At 32.4% G+C, this 21186-nt stretch overlaps 1 protein-coding gene across 5 annotated transcripts in view; it reads left to right on the top strand.

Moving 5' to 3' along the window:
- Nucleotides 1–20235, top strand: part of sim (bHLH transcription factor single-minded) — a 46033-nt gene extending 25798 nt beyond the window's left edge. For 3 of the 5 annotated variants that reach the window (XM_029309655.2, XM_029309647.2, XM_029309634.2), the window contains exons 3-9: nt 3334–3437; nt 3633–3722; nt 4026–4247; nt 6709–6920; nt 8057–8163; nt 10444–10929; nt 11193–15390. In XM_029309655.2, the coding sequence (XP_029165488.1) occupies nt 3334–3437; nt 3633–3722; nt 4026–4247; nt 6709–6920; nt 8057–8163; nt 10444–10929; nt 11193–11884 (1913 nt within the window). In that variant the 3' untranslated portion in view covers nt 11885–15390. Of the gene's footprint in view, nt 1–3333; nt 3438–3632; nt 3723–4025; nt 4248–6708; nt 6921–8056; nt 8164–10443; nt 10930–11192; nt 15391–19320 lie in introns of those variants that run through there. The other 2 variants (XR_014926281.1, XM_029309642.2) reach the window with 2 other exon arrangements.
- Nucleotides 20236–21186: the final 951 nt, after the last annotated feature.

Raw genomic sequence — 21186 nt, 5'->3', positions numbered from 1 at the left:
AAATTCAAATTATAGTAATGCCGAAGATAATCAATATATCAAGAAATTATTATTAGTGTACATACATGTACACGCCAAATTATATATCCGATGAATAAGATAAAAAGTCAATTATACATGGAATAATTTTATAAAATCTTAAAAGTAACTTTTCTATATATATAAATAAAATTTTATAGAGAAACACTTTTATAAGATATCTATAAGATATTTATTACTTTTATAAGATTTATATAAAAAAGTGTTTTTCTCTGATCTTTTTCTCTTTTGTTTAAATCACTCAAATAAATGAACCAAATTAATGAGTGTACGCCATTTATAATAATTTATAAACAAATAACGAATATTTACTTTAAAGTTGCTTCGCTGATGCCCGATGCCTCTTCCTCCTCTCAGATTGGCAGGATCGTCAAGTTGATCTGTAACATAAAATGTAAATTGTTAGCGCCCAAAATAACTAATATTTCAAAAAATTATTGTACATATATTGGGATTTATGTTCAATGGATATAATACTGAGAGGATATACAATGGAACAACTATTTTTTTATAATTCAAACTTTTATAGGATTTATAGAGAAAGTTGATAACAGTATTTCTCTTTAATAATTTTTTGTTTACATAATTCAAATAAATAAATCAAATTAATACGCAATTTATATAACAATTAATATACAAAATAATAAATATTTACCATAGAGTTAATCCGTCTGGTGCCCGATGCCTCTCCTAGGCCTCCTCTGTTATACTGTTAAAAATTGACTAATACTCGCGCGACACTTTTAATGGCACTCCCGCACTTTTACGCGCGATACTTTTAACGGCACTCCCGCACTTTTACGCGCGATACTTTTAACGGCACTCCCGCACTTTTGTGCGCGATACTTTTAACGATACTTTTAACGGCACTCCCGCAATCGTACGCGCGGTATTTTTAACGATACTCTCGAAATCGAGAAATCAAAATATTACGCGAAACGCGACGGTGACGCGAATGCCGATCCGCGCGCGGCACATCAAAAATCGACGACGCGTCTTGGGTACTTAGCTTCCCATTCAGAATAAACCTTTAGGATAAATCTCAAAGGATAAATCTAAAAGGATTAATCATCCAGGTACTAGGGCCTCCCCACCACGTCAAGGTGTACCCACGGGAAGGATTATTATATTATACAATTCTGTAATAATACAATACATGTATAGAATCGTCAGATCAAAATATTAAAATAATTGAAAAGTAGTGATAGCTATTCTTGATTTAATAATTAATTTACATTTCGCATTTTTGGGAAACTTAAATTATTATTAAATTATATTTTTGACTCCAAATATTATTAAAGAAATCATTATTATCCTAATTTTCATAATGTAAATCTCTTTTCATTAAGACTAAATTGATAATGATGGAACACTAAACAAAATTAGTGTTCAATTTGAAAACTTAATGCCTCTATAATCAAGCTGATTTTTCAATTTTGGCTTCCTCAGATAGGAAGCTTAATGAGCGAAATAGAATGGTGAGGAAGCAATGTACAAGTTTGCAATTTGCACATATTTTTTCATATAAAATAACATCTTTTGTCGCGCATGTATACATGTATTTACTTCTATATGTTTCTTTCGTTACTTATTTAAACCTCCACCAAAATATTATTACGCTATTTAAATTTAATCGCAATAATCGCCGCGAATTAATGCAACTAGTAACCTTTTTGTTTTTCCCTGCAAGAGTTGATATGAATTTAGCCACCGGACTCTTAGGCGCAAAGGGCAAATAGTATCGGATGAGATGGATGTGATTGCGCACTTAATGCATTGTTAGTCCTCGGCGCTTTGTAAGCAAAGCATGGGGGCCGTTATAGTGTTACAAAGGCCTTCCCCAGTTCGATTCTCCCTCTTACGACATCGACGAATTGAATTTCAAGTGGCTGCATCCCTCTAGAACGACCGTCCCGTCTTTATTCTCGGGAAAAAGAGACACGGCGTCCTCACGACGACGCTTTTAGGGATGCTTCCTCGAACACTTTGTTAAAAAGAGAGCGTAAAATTTTTCAAGAGGCTGATTGCCATCGATTATTACCACAAGATTAACCCTTTACAATCTAAAAAAATTGTCAACAGTAAATCAATATTAAATGCAATGTGTTATAAATATTATTTAAAATTTTTTAAAGTATGTAATTTATTAATTATATAACAGCAGCTCTCTCTCTCTCTCTTTCTCTCTTCTCAACGATTAACATAACAAAGATTCGAAGATAACATCGATGTATATGACAAATCTTGATAAAATTTATTAAAATAAAATTTATTTTTCATAACTCCCAAACTTGTTACATCAGATTCCAATGATATAAATTTTCGATGTAACGTCGTGATAGAAAAGAACTTTGAATCGAGGTTGTTTCCTTCTTTTGAGGTGGATCGGGCTGTCTGTCAAATGTACACTATTGTATACTGATCACCAAAAAAGATCTGACACGTGTTGTGTATTAAAATAGATTGACGTCCAAGAAGTGTAACGATTGATAATCAAACTCGAAAGAAATATGCTCCAAAACATACGATATTTATATTACACTTATATAAACGTAATACGATATGAACGAGTCTCAAAATATTTCTGAATATCAATTTCACAAGAAAATTTATAAATAAAATAAATTATTAGCAAATTATTTAATTAAACATTGACTGTCAATTTATAATTATAAAATATGTTATGTAAAATAAACTAAAGTTGTATGTTAAGAAACTTAAAAAAAGAAACAATCCGTCAGCAAAAAGATGACTAAATCAACCTATTTCTTGCAGTCTTACGTGTGACAAAAGAAAATGCTTTCGTTGCATATATGCACAGAAAAGAAACACATGTGATCGTAGATTTAATTACACATTGTACATGAAACATAATTATATGTATATACATATCGGATGAAGGATAAAAAAGAGATGAAATAAATTATGATATTTTGTCTATTTATGCAAGTGATATCTTCATTAGAATAAACATTGGAAAATTCCAAAGAAAGATAAATTATACTAACAAATTATAAAAAAGATAAATATCATTAAATTATGATAAATTACTTACAAAATTTTATTTATAGTATGCTAATAATTTATAGAAATACTGTGAAATACTCTCACACATATTTAAAATATAAAATCTGTGTGTGATAATAGTTATTTTAAATGCCATAAGAATGTATCAAGCACAATGCGTTGTTTAATATTTTTGCCTTAAAAATATATTTTCAAATAGATATATGCATTACTTGCACTCGATATTACAAGAAAGAAACTGATTTTTTAATTGAATCTAAATTTTAGGTCTCGGAGACGAATGGGGCGCTGCACCACCGCCTAACAATCCTTTAGAGGCAGCTATCAAGGAACTGGGCTCCCATCTTTTACAAGTGCGTGATTTGCGCAAAGTGCGTCATTTATATTCCTATCGATTGATAGTATTGACATTAATTTAGAATTTTCACGTTAAAAATACGCGGTAAATATTTTTTATTCGCAAAATTTTAACAATTTAATATTCAATGAGATTATATTTTACTTATTATATATTCGCATACAAGTTGTGAATTAAAACTATGATAACAGATGATTTCTGACTGCAGACACTGGATGGGTTTATATTCGTCGTGGCGCCTGACGGGAAAATTATGTACATTAGCGAAACAGCTAGCGTGCATTTAGGTTTGTCCCAGGTGGGAGATATCCTCTCATTTAATTAATTAATTAGTAAAATATTATTTTGACAATTTCGAGAAAAAAGAATTCGACAATCCACGAAACTATGTTTAATTAATTGCATGCAATTCTCAATCAATTTTGCAATCAAAATATTTTGCATGCAATTCTCAATCAATTTTTTTTGTAAAGTTATATTATTATGCGATATATGCGTATACGTCATATTATAATACATATATAATTTGCATATTACATTGCTACGTCCAACAATTTATATTAATTCAGAAACCATTGACGATAATTGTTCGTGTATACAGGTGGAATTAACAGGGAACAGTATATTCGAGTACATTTATCCAGACGATCGCAACGAAATGATTTCTGTGCTAAGTCTTCCGCAGAATCCCGCGGATCTCGCGGGTTTCACATTCCCGCCGCCGAATTCACGAGGCGAAATCGAGCTGGAACGTGCCTTTCTCCTTAGAATGAAATGCATTTTGGCGAAAAGAAACGCGGGTCTTGTCACGGAAGGATACAAGGTAAATAAAAATGAGAAAAAAATTTTTCATACAAAATATGTTAGCATGTGCTAAGCGTTCTCCAAAATCACGTTTCTCATAATTCAGAAAATGTTAATACATTTGATTATATTTAATTGAAATTTGAACTTTATATTAGCTTTAAAAATGTATGTATCCAAGAATTGTAATATTCTAATTTTGATTAATGTAGCAAAAATGATAAGTATTAAGCAGACATCGGGGAAATATTTTATGAACTTTATTTTGATTAGATATCAAAAATTTTTAAAAAACTGATAAAGTTAAATCAATAATTTTTAAAAATTTAGAAAAGTATAATAAAAGTATGATATTTCTGTAAAAGCAAGACAGTAAAAAGTAATTACAAGTTTTTCTAGATAGAGAAAAGGATTTTATATATAATGTAAAGTTTATGTAAAGAATTAAAGAAAATAATAAAATGTGCATAGAAATTATAAGAAATCACATAAGAGAAAAATATAAAAATACTAAACAGTAATATTTAATAAGAGTATCATTGATCATACGTGATTCAGAAAAAAAGATAAGCAAATATGTAGATATATTCTACTACTTTTATTTGGTCTATGTCTAAAAAATACTATATTTCCATCAATTATTTTTCTCGATTCTATATACTGATAATACATTACTGATGTAACGCGTAAAATTGAAGTTACTGCTTGTCATAAAAAAATTGAAAGCGATATTTTATATATCACATATTTGAAATTGTTAAAAAAAATATTTATTTTTAATATTAAATAAGTATACATATGTAAGGGTATAAATCATGTCATTATGTTTACATCACATATTTCATTATGTGATATAAAATAATGTGAAAAGCTTAATTTTCATAAAATATTACTTTTTTCGACTGTTTACCTTCTCAGATATTTACCAAATCGATTTTAGCCAATATGTTAGCGCAATTAATCAGATTTACGGGATGTGTGGCGCAAAATGCGAAAAGTCACAGGCCAACATTGATCTCGATTTGTGAAAAGGGAAAGGGATCTTAATTTTCCGAAATCGGGTAAGACTGCGCGAATTAACTTTCCCCGGTCATCGTCAAACTTTCGACATATGCTCTGGCAATAACGGGCAATAACGTTATCGTTCTGATGAAAAACGAAGGGGAATAATCCGCGACATACTTTGCACTTGCTAACCGAGAAGACAAGCTCTTATGACGGAAAATGTTTGGCAAATAGCTCGTTCAAACTATAGTGCTATGATGATCGTAGCCCTCCACAAAATCGCGAAAGATCCCCGCTGAGCAAAGTCATGAATGCAACCCCTATGAACTATTAAACAAGCTGAGCGAGCAGGGCAGAGAGAGAGAGAGAGAGAGAGAGAGAGAGAGAGAGAGAGAGAGAGAGAGAGAGAGAGAGAGAGAAAGGAAAGACTTATCCCTACGGCACTTATAGACGTACAAAGACCGGATTATAGTTGGCTTTTCTTTTGTCCGAGCGCAAACGGAACTCGAATTAACGATTGTGTTTAAGCGAGAAAAAAAATCTGCTCTAAATAGAAACGTGTCGAGAAATTTTTAAAGAGTATTAAATTTTTTATTTCAATCTTTAGTTATACTAAAATGGTTTCACAGTTTATTCAATAATTTTTTTAACGCGTTTATATTTTTATCTATAATCATTTTTTAGTCTAATTCTCGATAAGTAAAAATTCAGTATTATAAATATATATATTTTTTAAATCACATAAACCAATTTTAACACTAATAAAGAATCAAGCTATTAAAAATATTGATAACTTTGATCGCTTTGTCTGGCAAGACATGCGTGAATCCAGGATGAGATCAAGGGTGGTCGCCCTCTTTCAATTCTCTTCGAGTCCCTCTCGCGTTGCAACGCGCGCCGATGCACCGAGATCGCATACGAGGTGGCGTATGCAACACGGGCATAATAAGGGGCCTATTTGCTTCACAAATTTGCCTCGGTACTCGAGACACGAGCGTGACATTCGACGAGGCTTTTTCCGCATCATTCAATTAAGCAGGAATTGTTAATTTGCCGTTGTTCCACGCGAATATCCGTACTTCAACGGCAACACGCGAGGGAGTCACTCAAGTATCGCACTTATGCTCGGCCAAAGGAATAATGTCGCGAACGTTCGTCTGCATTTTTTGAACTGCATGCAACGTGTTACACATGTGTAAAAGAATTAATTTGGATGAATGAGCCGTCAGAAATCGAAGATGGGTGATAAGATTCTATATATGTGTCAAGTTTTTCATCAATTCTCCGCAAGTACTTGGTATAAAAATATTGAAAATGGAAGAATATCTGAATCTCAAGGAAATACATATAAAATAAATATATAATAGTCTACTGAATTTCTGATTAATCTAAGCAACTCTTTAAAAATTTGTAAATGTTTAAGGAACTTTAAAAACGCGAAGACTAAACGTTATTGTTTTAATTCGATGTTTCAGGTCATACATTGTTCCGGTTATTTAAAATGCATCGTGGAGCTGCCCATCGGGTCTGAATACGAGGATGGTGTTAGTCGTTGTGTCCGTAATGTCGGCCTATTGGCGGTCGGCCATTCGCTGCCGACGAGTTCCATAACCGAAATCAAATTGCACCACAACATGTTCATGTTCCGGGCATCGCTCGACCTGAAGCTCATATTTCTCGATGCGCGGTAAGATTTTGGCCATTAAATCTATTCTCCTTTCTTTAAATATTTTTCTACATATTTTTTATAAAGATTTTTCGAGTATTATCATAAACAACAGAGCCTGCATTTTCATATTTCTTTATCATTAATTTCAAAAAGAAGAAATATATATATATATATATATAATTAATCAATTAATTTTAACTAATAAGAAAATCAGTTCAAGTCAGTAATAATTGTGTAAATAAATAAATTATGCATAAATAACGGCGTAAAAAATATAATAATAATAATAATTAATTTATATTTAAAATTATTAAAAAATATTTATTACAAAATATATGTATAATATAAAAAAATAATTTCTCGCGAATAAATTTCTTTTTATTGATGGATCTCTTCACGTTGCAAGAGGAAGCGAGCAGCGTTGACTCGAGCACCGGGATTATTTATTTCCAATATAATTATAGTTGGGTGTCGTGTTGCGCCGTTAATATTTCGATGGAGGACCCGCGCACGGTGCCCCCAGTCGAGAGGGGTACAGCCATTAAAATCAGTTTCGTGTTACCGTACGCTACCGCGTATATATCCTTTTTTTTCTTTCCATCCGCGGCAAATAAATATCCACCACCATCAAGCAAGCCTGACAAACCCGCGTTACGCACCCGCTCGTTCACTGGGAACGAACACGTGATGCAGGATAAATATAGCGCGGATAGAAGAGCGCGATGAAATTTTATATTATACATACATACGTCGGAATCGGCTAGCGCGCATTGTGCAAACTCGCGACTCTCGCACCGTAAATCCCGACGAAAACAAGCCCGATGCGAAGAACGATCAGCGGATCTGTTGGACTGTGAGTTCTGTTAACATTGCGTATGAATGATATATGGCGCGTTGTGAATTACACGGGAAAACTAACGCGTGGCTTTCTTTTGTACGAAAAAAAAAAAAAAATATATATATATATATATATATATGCATCTCTATAATAAAAAAAATTAAATTATAATTAGACTTCCAAAGAAATTTCTTTCAGAGAAAATGTAAACTTTTTAAATATATGAGATTAAAGTTGTAATATATTAAATAGATAAAATAAATTCTCTCTCTCTCTCGTAAAAAATTATTTATCAACATATCTTGTGTTATTATAGGGTAGCCCAATTAACAGGATACGATCCACCGGATCTCATTGAGAAGACGTTATATCACTACGTACACGGTTGCGACATTTTGCAGCTGCGACATGCTCATCATGTTTGTAAGTATTTTTATACATTACTTGATATGAAACCTATTTTAAGGGATAGATGAAATAATTTTATTTTTATTTATGCAATTTCTTTTTTAATAGATCGTATGAAGAATATATTTAATATTATCTTTCGCTATTAAATTTGATGTAATATGCACATTATTATACCCAGAAATTCATTACTTTTCTTTAAATAATTTACTTTAATTCGATACTTTAGCTATTTACTGAACAAACTGCATAAACTTAAACTTGTTTAAAACATTTCGTTTTATATTAACAAACTCCTATCGAAAGTATTCACTAATAAAATCAACCAGCTGTTTTTAAATTTTCCTTTTGCATAATGCACACGCTTATTTATATAAAAAGATGATCGCACACTCTGTTTTGAATATATTATATATTTTCATTGTATATATTTTCCTTGACCAAAGGTCAACGTCTATTTCTAAAGGGACTCAATCATACTGCAAAAGAATAACTTTGAAATAAACGTTCGAAAATATTTTCCTCAATATATTTTCTCCGTCGACCGATGCGATAGTCTGACGGAAGTTCTCTCGAGTCGACTCGAGGAGAACAGCTCCTCCTGGACCGAAAGCAGCTGACGCTGCTTAACTCGGCGACGCCTTTACATCACCCTTACGAAATATTCTTTGATCTTTTCTCACGTTTCTTGCGCGTCGCATAGTTACAATATATTTCCACTCCTTTCCACCTTTTTTTCCCTCGAAACGCCATCGCGCGCGCTTATTCTAAGGGTGCGTTCCGTTATGCACTGCAAGTACTGGCACTATGACGTCATGCAAGTGTACTGTTGACAGCGTTCCTTTTTAATTTTGTGCACTTTGAAGCTACTGCAAAATAGTAAAACGGAACGCACTACAGTACGCTTTCAGCAGACTTGTAACTAACCTTTTTCGCTAATAATCATCGAGTGAAAAATTGGTGAAATGGATAATACCGTTATTGCATTAATTACATATAATTTAATCGAGAATATATATGATTCGAGTGAGTCATCAAGTGAAAGTGATTTGGAAATGGAATTAATAAATGAAATGAGACGACAAATTAAAATACCTAGAATAAAATGTAAAAATTACGTTAAAAATATTGTATCATTATATTCAGATATGGAATTTAAAAGTTAGTTCCATCGTACACATGGAGGTAGCCATCTTGATTACTGCGAGTGCTTTACCTCGCCGGTTGCAGTAATCGCAACAGGAAATAACGTCAAAATTAATGACGTCATATACTCATGATAGTACTTTCGCAGTGCACTGCTATCTATATCGGAACGCTATTGGTAGTACTGTCAGTACTTGCAGTGCATAACGGAACGCACCCTAAGTATGTGCGCACGTGGTACACCTAGGGTGTACATTATTGATTGAACAATGCTACCACAGTGCGCCGACGAAAAGAGGAGGCTGCTGGCATGCGCGCGTGTCTATATTTCTCTGGGTGTGTGTGTGTTTGAGAGAGAAAGAGAGAGGGAATAGAAGTGAGGGAGATTCAGCGAGAGGTGAGAGCGAGGTAGGAGGCTGTTACTGCTATCACTGTTTGAACAGACTCGCAGTTTCACGAGCGCGACTCGAAGGGAACCTGACATAATGCCGCTAATGTCTGCGCCTGCGGATTGCGCGACATCGCCCTGTCTGTCCTGCTCGGTTGTTTTTTTTCGCAATTTGACGCCGACATCATGGATGTCTGAAAGATATTTTTCCTAAAAGATCGTATACACAATCTTCTTCTTCTTCTTGGATTATTAAAACTTTTTTCTTTACATTCAAATTCTTTCCTTTCGCTTATTTTTCTTAGCATGACTGTTAGAAATAAAGATGTTAAGCATAAATCTTATAAAAATGAGATGAATGTACGAAACCAAATTTAATAATAATGTACGTACGTGTGTGTATATACACATATTAGTGTAATTAATATTATACACGGAGAAAGAATTTTCTCTTAGAATTTATCTTAAAAATTATGGAACAATATGGTAAGAATTTTACAAGTGTTTCTGATTAAATATTTATCACAATAAAACTATATTAATATCTATATAACTTTTTATTGTAATAGATATTTAAAAAGAGAAACTTTCATAAAATTCTTATCATATTATCTCACGACTACTGATTTTCAAGGTAAATTCTAAGAAAAAATTCTCTTTCCGTAGATTATAATCATAAAAATCTTTCTTTATAAAAATATTATAAAAATCTTTTATGACATTAAACTATCTGCTAACGATCACCATTGCCTTGTTGGCAGTATTGCGCAAGGGTCAAGTGACGACGAGATACTACAGGTTTCTGACGAAAAGCGGTGGCTGGGTATGGATGCAGTCGTACGTGACCATTGTGCATAATTCAAGAAGCTCGCGGCCGCACTGTATCGTCTCTGTAAACTATGTATTGACGGCTACCGAAAGTACCGGCCTGATCCTGAATTGCGAGCAAAAATCGTCGTGTTCGAGTCCCGGAAATCCGCCGAGCGCGCCCGTCTCAACACCTACGATTGGCGCAAATGACTTGGACAATCACAGTCCGAGTCCGCCTTCTTATCGCAGTAGGACCAAGGAACCACCCGATACCGAGTACGCCGATAGCTCTGGCTACCCTAATTCGGAATATATGACGGGCTCGACGAATCACAATCATTACTTATCGTCATCGCCGTATGCGTCGCATAATATCAATGGTGCGACTCACGAAGATAGCGCTTATTACAGTCCAGATTTATTCTATCAATACAGTGGTAAGTCTAAAATATTTTTATATGAGTAAATTTCTAAAATTGATTTTAGACTCGATAATAGCATATTCAAATTTCAACATTTCTCTTTTACAAATTATGAGCTATAATAATAATAATAATAATCAAAGATCAAATAAAAATTCAGTCACGCAATTCCATTTTCCCTTATTATTTACCAACTTGTTCAATAAAATCATTATTACAAATAATTATACATGTACCCGATTCTAATCAATATTATTTATTTGTCTTATAATTTCAAGATCTCCACCAAGACCCCGTAAACACTCTACAACAACAACAAGAGCATCATCAGCATCTTTTGCATCATGCCACCTCTCTGACTATCCAACAACAGAGTCCGCAGAATAATCAGAAACGACAGCATCCTCAACATCTGCTACATCAGGCTAACCCTTTGACGTCTCTTGAACAACAACAACAACATAGTCCCCAAAGTGGACAGCAAAAACGACCTTACTCGACGTCCTCGAGTTCTTGCGGTAGCACTGACGGTCTGGATGTGCACTTGACGAATTCTCTGCTGCCGTCCGGATATCATTCGTCGCATCATCATCATCATATGCCGGCGGATTCGACATCGTCGACGACGTTAAACGAGGCGGGTGGCGTCATCATGTATCCGAACTGCGGTTTCAACAACAACGAAAGCTATAGTGCCGCGACGCTTCAACCCCACGAAGGCTACCAACAAGGTCACTCTTGCGGTCAGCCGCACCACAGTAATGGCAACGCAACGGTGAAGCATCTTCATCACCATCATCTGGAGACCTCGTCGACCGGCTACACCAGCGTTATCGTCGATTCTCAACAATACAGCCCTAGCACTGTTTCTCAGGATCTACACGCGCATCAAACGGCGCCGGTCAGCGGTGGAACACCACCGTTGCACCACCAGCCTCATTATGAAACGCATCACCAGTTTGTTCACTGACATCAATTCGAGGTGCCCTGCACGTAGCACTTCAACGCCGCTTGCGACGACAGCGCGTGCGGGCATCATCATCATCGGCATCATCATCATCATCAACAGCAGCAGCGTCATTGCGTAGAGACGGAAGGCAGTGGGGAACAATATGCTGAGACTCAGACGAATAGCAGTTCTTACAATGCTTCGGGACCTCACGTCGCTTATGTCACGCCCTATAAACGACTTTGGAAAATGGAGGAGAGAAACGTCTCTATCTTGAAAGGTAACTCGTAACAAGTAACAAAGACTAAGTATATCGTCAGAGAGATGGCAAAATATTAATATAATCAAATGTGACGAGAAATGAGAATAAGTTCTCATTCTTTATATTAAAATTAATCCGATACGTAGTTTTTAAAAGTTTAGTATTATTATTTGTATATTTACAGTTTTGCGTGTATATGTGTATAAGTTATCAACATTCAAATAATTTTTGAAAGTGTATTTTAGGAGAATGACAAGATATTTAGTATTTATTCCATTGATGACAGATGCTTCGCAAAGTTCCACATAGTGGAAAATGTTGCGCATAGTCAAAATGGCATTTTCTGCTTGTAATTCAACACCGCATATATTTTTCTTTTAACTCATGTTATTATTTCAAAGTAAAATAGCTATATTAATGACCGAGATGCATATTAAAACAATCTCTTTGATTTGAATATTCTTTATCAGCTGTGATAAATACTATTAAAAATGTTATTAGATTAAATACATAATAATAAATATAACCTTGATTATTGTTTTTTTTAATCACTAAATCTAAACATCAATTTAGAAAACTACGAAGACTTGGTGGAATCATTATGATTGTAATATAAACGATAATATATACACAGTATGTTCAATAAATCAGGGGACTTTTTATTTAAATCATGGAACACGTAACGCCATCTATTGAACGTTGATAACATTAGAAAGGTACAGGTCTCACCTTTCAAACGCAGCCAACTTCATGTAAATCGGTTGACAGGTTAAAAAGTTACGCGCTTTTTAATGACAGTATGTTTTGTGCTTGTGTCGTAAAAATACAATGGAAATATTAAATTTTGTTTTAAACTTGGAAAAACATTTAGTGAGACGTACGAATTGATGCAAAAAGTGTATGGTGATGATTGTTTAGCTCGTTCAAAAGTTCATAAGTGGTTTAAACGATTTAAAAATGGTCGTGAAGATTTGAATGATGATGAAAGACCTGGTCGTCTAGAAGAAAGTAATCGTGCTGAATTGGTGGAAAAAGTCCGCGAAATCATTGCTGTTGTTGTCAAACTGTTAATAGAGAATACTATTTACAAGTTTTACATCGTTTGTGGTCAAGAATTGTTCGTGTTAGACCTGAATCCAGAGGGGAAACAGCTCTTTTTATTGCATGATAATGCACTACCTCACAAAACCAAAAAAGTTCGTGAATTTTTGATGAAAAAACAGATTTGTGTCATCGACCACCCTCCGTATTCTCCTAATCTATCACCATGCGACTATTTTCTGTTCCCTAAACTGAAAACTGCCATGAAAGGAGCGTTTTACGATGATATTCCAGCCATTCAAGCAGCCGTGACACAGGTGTTAAAGAACATTCCTTTAGATGACATGAAAGAGTCTATGCATAAATTGGTTGATCGTTCTAAATGTTGTATTGAGTTAAATGGAGACTATTTCGAATAAAAAATAACTTTCAAACATAGTACGATACGTGTTTTATTCTATATCTTAAAAGTCCCCTTATTTATTGAACATACTGTGTAAAATGCAACTGACGATCTTAATATCATTTTTCAAACGACAGAGAATACAAGTTGATAACAATGAAGAAAGGCTTTGATGTATTAAACGCAGATGTGCTAATTGAATGATATCGAAAATTAGTGCAAATGACACTTAAGAAATCGATGATGATGTTACGTCATAAAAAATATTATGAATAAATAAACTTGTACATTTTTATATATATAAATATGTACCACATATCTCGAAATGTGACAGTAATTATTAGTTTGTGATATATTATAACTTAGACGTATTAAATATTTGACAACCAATATAGATCATTGCAAACATCATAGAAGAAGATGTTAAGAATGTTTTACACGCGCTGGACGCGTTTTCTGAAAACTTTCTGCAAAAAAGTAATTCAACGAAAAATTATTCTAGATGGCATATTAATTAATATTAAAACATTTGAATTTAAAAATGATATATGAAAAGTTGAAAGTATGAGAAAGATTGAAATAACCTGTGCGATAAAAACTTCAAAATAAAATTTCAATTTTTACAAGTTGTTTATTGATTGAAAATATTGTGAAATTAAATATAAAAATTAAAAAATATAAATATAAAAAATCATTAAAATTCTAAATAAATTTTAAAACGTAGGGATTTTCAGAATTTTTTTTCAATATATTTTGAACTTTATATATAAGTATATTTAGAATTATTATTATATATTTTATTATTTAAAAAGTATATACATATATTTATAATATATTAAACTTTTATTTATATAATATTATTATTTTACTATATTTTAATATATTATATTATATGTATAATTAAACATATATTACATAACTAAACATATATCAAATTCCAATAAGTTTTAGTAAATGTGAAACAGATCATTTTTATGCTTTCAATTTTTCAATCTTAAGTATTAAAACATGGTGTTCTAGTGTTAAAAAATATGCTGATGAGGCTACTAGCATTGTTGCTGTACATATACTATTAATGCGAGATCTTCTCGAACGTAATATAATGTAAATACTGTGTAGACGTATAAATTATCCTAATTATACATATAATTAAGATATACGCAAAAATACACATAAAATGTATATAGTAGCATTTACATTGATTCGCGAAGACTGACCGGTGCTTATGCCAATCGACCAAAGAAACGCGTTCTTTTTATCAGAAAATTAGCATCATTATATTTATATTTATATATTATATGTGCTTATTTAATAATAATGAGTATCCAATATAGAGATAAAAGAACGAGTATATAATTGTTGTAAATATAAATACGTAGTGCAAGACTCAGTCAGTACACTTTGATTGTCGCGAGATATTTTATTACAAGAGATTCGTAGATCGTTATACATATATATGTATATATATGTATATATATATATATATATATATATATATATATATATATATATGTAAATCGGCATGCATGTAAAATCGATATCAAAATAAAAATCAGCTATCAAATATTTTCTTAGTGATTCTCCAAAAATCGCTAAAGAAAAAGTCTTAACTATTTTAATGTCGATTATACACGAACGTGGTGCCAAGTCAGTTATTTATAAATTTATATCATATATATATATATATAAAGTGTAAGATTTCGTAGAAAAAAAATCACGGCAAAGCGTGTCCGCGTCAAGTCTTGTAAATATGTAAAACTATAGCGTGCATTGCAAACATATATATACAAGAAAAATATATCTCATATTTTCCTCTGACAAGATATGATATTTTCCACTCGTTGCCTTATTCCTGCTTCTACACGTTAGAATTATTTTGGGTGCAAAGGTATTGTGTGTAAAATAATATATCAATATGCAACGCAATATTTCACAAAAAATTAATAAAACAAAAATTCTTTGCATAGTATTATATAAAATAATTAAATAAGATAATTTTGTACTCAAATAATCTTGGTGCAAAAATATTCTGTAAAATTAATTTATTTCACTCTATTTAACACGAACTTTTAAATGCATCTAAACATTATAAATAAATCTGTCAAAAATATTTTATAAATCCTGTATCTAGCTGAATTCTTCTAGCTGAAATAATTTCAGTGATTCATAACTTGTCCAGGATTAACAATATATTTAAAAGATTATTAACAATAAGTTCAATTGTTAATTTTTTAGATCAAGTGAAATCGGAGTATGATATAAAAATACGTGTTTAATTATCGTGAAATTAATAAAAATACAGTTTTTAAATTTTCGAATTTTCAAAAATTTTGACATAATATACGTCCTTAATTTTTTGACTGCAAAAGGTGCATATAAATACACCTTTAGAAAATTATTGACAAAAATAAAAATGCATTCTCATATGTCCTAAGTTTTTAATAATTTAATTTAAGTCAATTTCAGATAAAGAAAGAACTAAAGAAAAATTCATAAAAAATTTTTTACATAATTTTATATATTACAAAATCAAAACTTAGAGTCTACAAATTCATTAAAATATTTTTATAAGATATCAGTTTATATAAAAAAATCTAAAAAAAAACCGTTTACAAGTATATTTAAAGCAATTAAGTTGTGTGCATTTTCGACATTAGTTTACGATTATTTTAAATTTCAGCTTTCTGCGCATATTATATATTATATGTCTATTAGATATTATGTAAAAAGAAGTATGATGGAAGATGTATGATAAAAGAAAATAATAAGTCTATAGATTGCATGTGTAAACAATGTCAACACTTTTGAAAAAAGCATTGAAAAGCGATAGTGAACATTTCAGATAATTCAGCTACGCGAGATTCTCACCAAATTAAAAGCGGGATCACTCACAAAAGCGGTCCACATCACACAGCATCCAGCCGAGATCCCCTGTGCCACAAACATGACGAGGCAGCGATCCCGCTTTTTTGTCGCGCAACCCCGATTGTCACTCGACTGGCACAAACAATAAATTAATTGTACGTCGTATGATTCTCCGTCAGTTAGCTTTCGGCGGTCGTGTGCTTATCGACATGACGTCTTTGGAAAGAGACACGTGTCATTTTATAATCGTCATTCAGTCCCCCCTCCCCCTCTCTCTCTCTTTTTCTCGCTCAATTAAAGTAAACGCGCAAAACGGAAGATTCCTAGGAATTATATTAATTTTCTCAAAGTCGATCTACTCCGTTATGACATATTAAGCTTCCGCAATCTTTTTCTTTTTGGGGATGCAATAAAAAAATTAAAACAGATATCTTTAATAAGATATACAATACCTATATATATATATATCACAATTTTGCTATACCATATTCTCCATTTTCTACTACAATGATATAATAGAAATCTGTTTTAAAAATCTTAAAAATCTCAAAAAACGTGACATGTGTTAAAAGCTGTTAGCTTTATAATATTGATTTGAGGCTGTGACCTGAAAAATTTCAGACGTACATGTGTTCGCACGCGCCCTAGGTCGACACTGCGGGCGATATTCGACAATCGGTGCCTTCTGTAACGAGTGATCACCCGATTTCACAGAATCGTGGTCGCGTTTCGTTCGCCGGCCGAAGAATTTAACGAGCCGCACGCGGCTCGCACAACCTCGACATGTCGCACGCGACCTCTAATAACATCCCTTACGGTTATCCCTTCCGCCTCTCATTATATAGTTTCCTATCGTGACTGATATGTTCTTCTGTTCGTTCATTTCTATGTATTATGACAAGAAATATTATAACAGAATTACGCGGAAAAACTAGTTAATTATATAAATTGCATATATATCGATAACGTGATTGCAAAAGTATTGTGAATCAAGAAACGTTATTTTTCGAAATTAATGTTACAAATTATAAATGACAAGATAAAGATATATTGTAGTTATGGCACATATCGTATATTTTTTTAATATATATTAATATAAAATAATAATATCGCGTAATGTTTTTTCAACCTCATCATTAAGATTTTAATATCTTAGAGAGCATCTCAATCGTTTACCCATCAGTCCTATTTCACTAGAAGCAAAGGAATAGAAATTGCGAGATTTATCACGCGATTGTTGTTATCGCAAGTTAAAACGTTTGCTTGCAGACGGCGATTATTTATAGCGCGCAAAAATAGCGCGATAATATACTGAAAGTCGGCTCTCAGAGAAGACTGAATAGGTCGGTTCGAACAGTGTAGACTGTGGATAATTGCCGTGCCACAGCAAGTGGTTTTGTTTCTTCTCGCGCGGGTTGCTCGTAAAAATATGAGACTTGAAAGGGAGGACTTAAATTTTTATACCCGTCTCCGCGCTGCGCGTCTACTCTACCGTAAAAAACGTGCGAGTATTATAAGAGAGCTGGGTCACACACAAGAAAAGTAATGAGGCCGTGCATAATCGGCAGAAAACGATTGCGCAAGCGATATTTTTGTAATTACAAAATTCCTGCCGCAGTCTTTCATTTATTTAATTTTTTTCATTTCTTATTTTTATCATAGCATACATATTTAAAAAGAAATAACAAAATAAGATATGAAAATTAATAAGAGCCAGAGTCAGATTAGGAACAACAAAATTGTTTTTAAATTCTGCTTTCTTTATTTTGACCAGTTTGGTCGTTAGTTAATATCGATTAATAAAAGGTCCAGGGGGATATAGAGATCCGCATTTCCGTTCTACATCTCTAATAAATCCTCACAATGCACAAAAACGAGATCTCAGCTTCGTTCATTGTAAGGACTTATTAAGAATGTAAGACGGAAATGCAGATTTATACATGTAGAGTTTTACTAATTGATATGCTGAAGATAGTCCGAGGAAAGAACCGAAATGTTTAAAATAATTAAAGAATTTATAAACAATTTTGTAATATTTTGCCTGATTCTTATTAGCCCTTTTCATATCTGATTTTGTATTTATATGTATACTAGAGCCTGTTCAATTTGTTATTAAAAAGAGAAGATATTAAAATTATTCTTAATAATTGAATGTTTAAAAACTATTTAAACTATCTACACACATTTAATTATCTTAATGTGTTAATCTATTATCAATATATTTCGATAATACAATTGAGAATGCTTATTTTAATCTATTCTTATTCCCAGAACGTTTATCTTTGACATCAAATCTGAATTTTTGCAAAAGAGCATGATAGATGATTAATTTTTTCTCTGACTATCGGCGAGAAATAATATTGCTCACAATATCGTGGCACTCCCCAAAAAGTAACATATGCATCGGTTATACCGTAGGCACCACAGAAGTAACTATTATCTCCGATGATTAGGGATAAACATAGATCTGTGGGACAGGGGGATTTTAAGTAAACACTTGACAGGTTGCGTGCGCTATAGAAACATTTGTACCACGGGATGTAGTATTTACTTATCGTTAAGATTCGGATTATGGAGATTTATGGGGTTGTAGCATAAACCACGGTTTTTGCAGATAAAAAAGATGAGATTAGATTTGGTCCGCGAAAATACAATATATCTGAGAGCTCTAACGTATTTGTACGAAAGAAATATTTAAAAATGCAGTAAAATAGAGAATTACTGTAAACTAGGTTTCATTACGAGTACGCACGATCATCTCATCTAACTTAATAATTTTTACAAATTACCCACCCCATATGAAAGTTGATTTATAAATATATGTCAGAATGTTACACGTTATAAATAATAAATAACGCCAAAAATTTTTTTATTTTGCTCGAAAAGCATTTCATCGATGGATTACCACGGAACGAAGATCGCCGCTGATCGGAGATGATCCTTGGCGTTGCTGGCGGTAAATTTGGCGCGTAGCTATGAGGAAAGGGCAAGGGCGGCGCGTTGGCAAGGGTGTCGGTAGGACATACACATGCACACACACAAATGCACACAGGTTTGTATCGGCGGCGAACTTGCGCGCAATCGGGGACGAAGGGACCGCTTTAGCGGAATCGCCTCCGCGGTAACCAGGACGACGGCACGTAATGCCGCCCACAATCCCGGGCTGTCTTGTCCGATGTGTTTGCTCGATGATTTTATACCAATTACGGCCTATCCCCGTGCCATTGCCTACACACTACCAGCATCGGCCGCTGCCACACCATTGCCATTCCTGCGTGCGATTCCATCACTTCCGGAACGGAAGCGCGGCGACTAAGTACCATCACTATCGGTATATGCAAGTAAGATCACCGCAAGTCGAATAATTTAGTATTGGCATTACTATCGATGAGTATCGAATGTATATCGATGCTTACAAAAAAAAGACAGTATTTGCTAGATATTTGTTTAATATCAATTTAAATATCAAAATATCAGAATATATGAATATATTATATTTTTATATAAATATAGTTTTCTTACATGTATCACTTTTTAATGTTAAATGGAGAGTACAATTATTATATTTAAATTTATAGAAATGTTAGAATTTATTCGGAATTTTATGATCGTTTTTTCATGATGCTATAACAATTAATCTTGGGTAAAATAGGGTTTTTTGAGAAATGAACAAATGAACATGGCATAAGATACACATACACACATTTAATATATACATGTACATATATATTTAATTGTTAATATTAATGAATAATAATATACAAAACATAGAAGAATAATATATTTAATACATAGACTAAAAAATAGTTATTTACATCATAAATACATAAATTTGTGAATATATATTATGTAATTCCGTAAATAAAAATCTCTTGAATTTTTATTTATAATTTAATAATTAGATTTAATTCGCATATAAATTTGATCATCTCATCAAGTTTATTATAAATTTAATTAGGCAAAAGTGCTTCTTTGCGTATTATATGTTATATTTATATTATTTATACTATATTATATAACAAATATTATAAATACTAAACTTGTGAAAATTTTCTACTAAAGTATTAACTTTGTTTACAAATGTATAATTAACTATTTTTCAGTATACATGATGTACTTACAAGCAGACATCTCTTTGGTACTGCATTTTAATTATATATTATTATATATAAATTGTATCATAATCTGTGCTGACTAAATCTTTAATGGGCAAGTTATTATCTATTACAAAAGCTATCAAAGTCGACTAGGACGTTCTAACATTTTGCTATTTTATTGCAAATTTTGTCAGAAATATGCACGATAAATGCATAAAGACTTTTCGAATTTTTTCCAGTCTTACAAAAATAAATGCGATAATTTCAGAATATCATATATAATTTCTCTGCGGCGCAAAAGTATATGGAGACATCTGGATATTTTCTAGTAAAGATTCAGTTTTATTGGAAACTCAATAAGTGACCGATAAAGTAGATAGATAACAGTAAAACTTATAAATACCTATTTTTATATATGATAAATAAATGATTTTGTTCATACGTGTACACGATGTTTATTCGTGGCATCGAAATCTGTTTTCTGTTATTCTTCGAGATAACTATATTAATCTCTGCTTCATAATGTCGAAGATGTTGAAAGATGTATATAAATGAAAGTTAAACTAAATTAAAAATTGATGTTCGTAAAATACTGCAATAGATTTATTTATAAATAGATCAAATTATAACTTTCACTGTAATTTTACGCCGCAGT

This window comes from Nylanderia fulva, unplaced genomic scaffold, assembly GCF_048542155.1.
Source record: "Nylanderia fulva isolate GAGA-0341 unplaced genomic scaffold, ASM4854215v1 Scaffold8, whole genome shotgun sequence".
Lineage (NCBI taxonomy): Eukaryota > Metazoa > Arthropoda > Insecta > Hymenoptera > Formicidae > Nylanderia > Nylanderia fulva.
The sequence above is the reverse complement of the archived record's forward strand: the minus strand, read 5'-3'. Positions and strand labels throughout refer to the sequence as shown.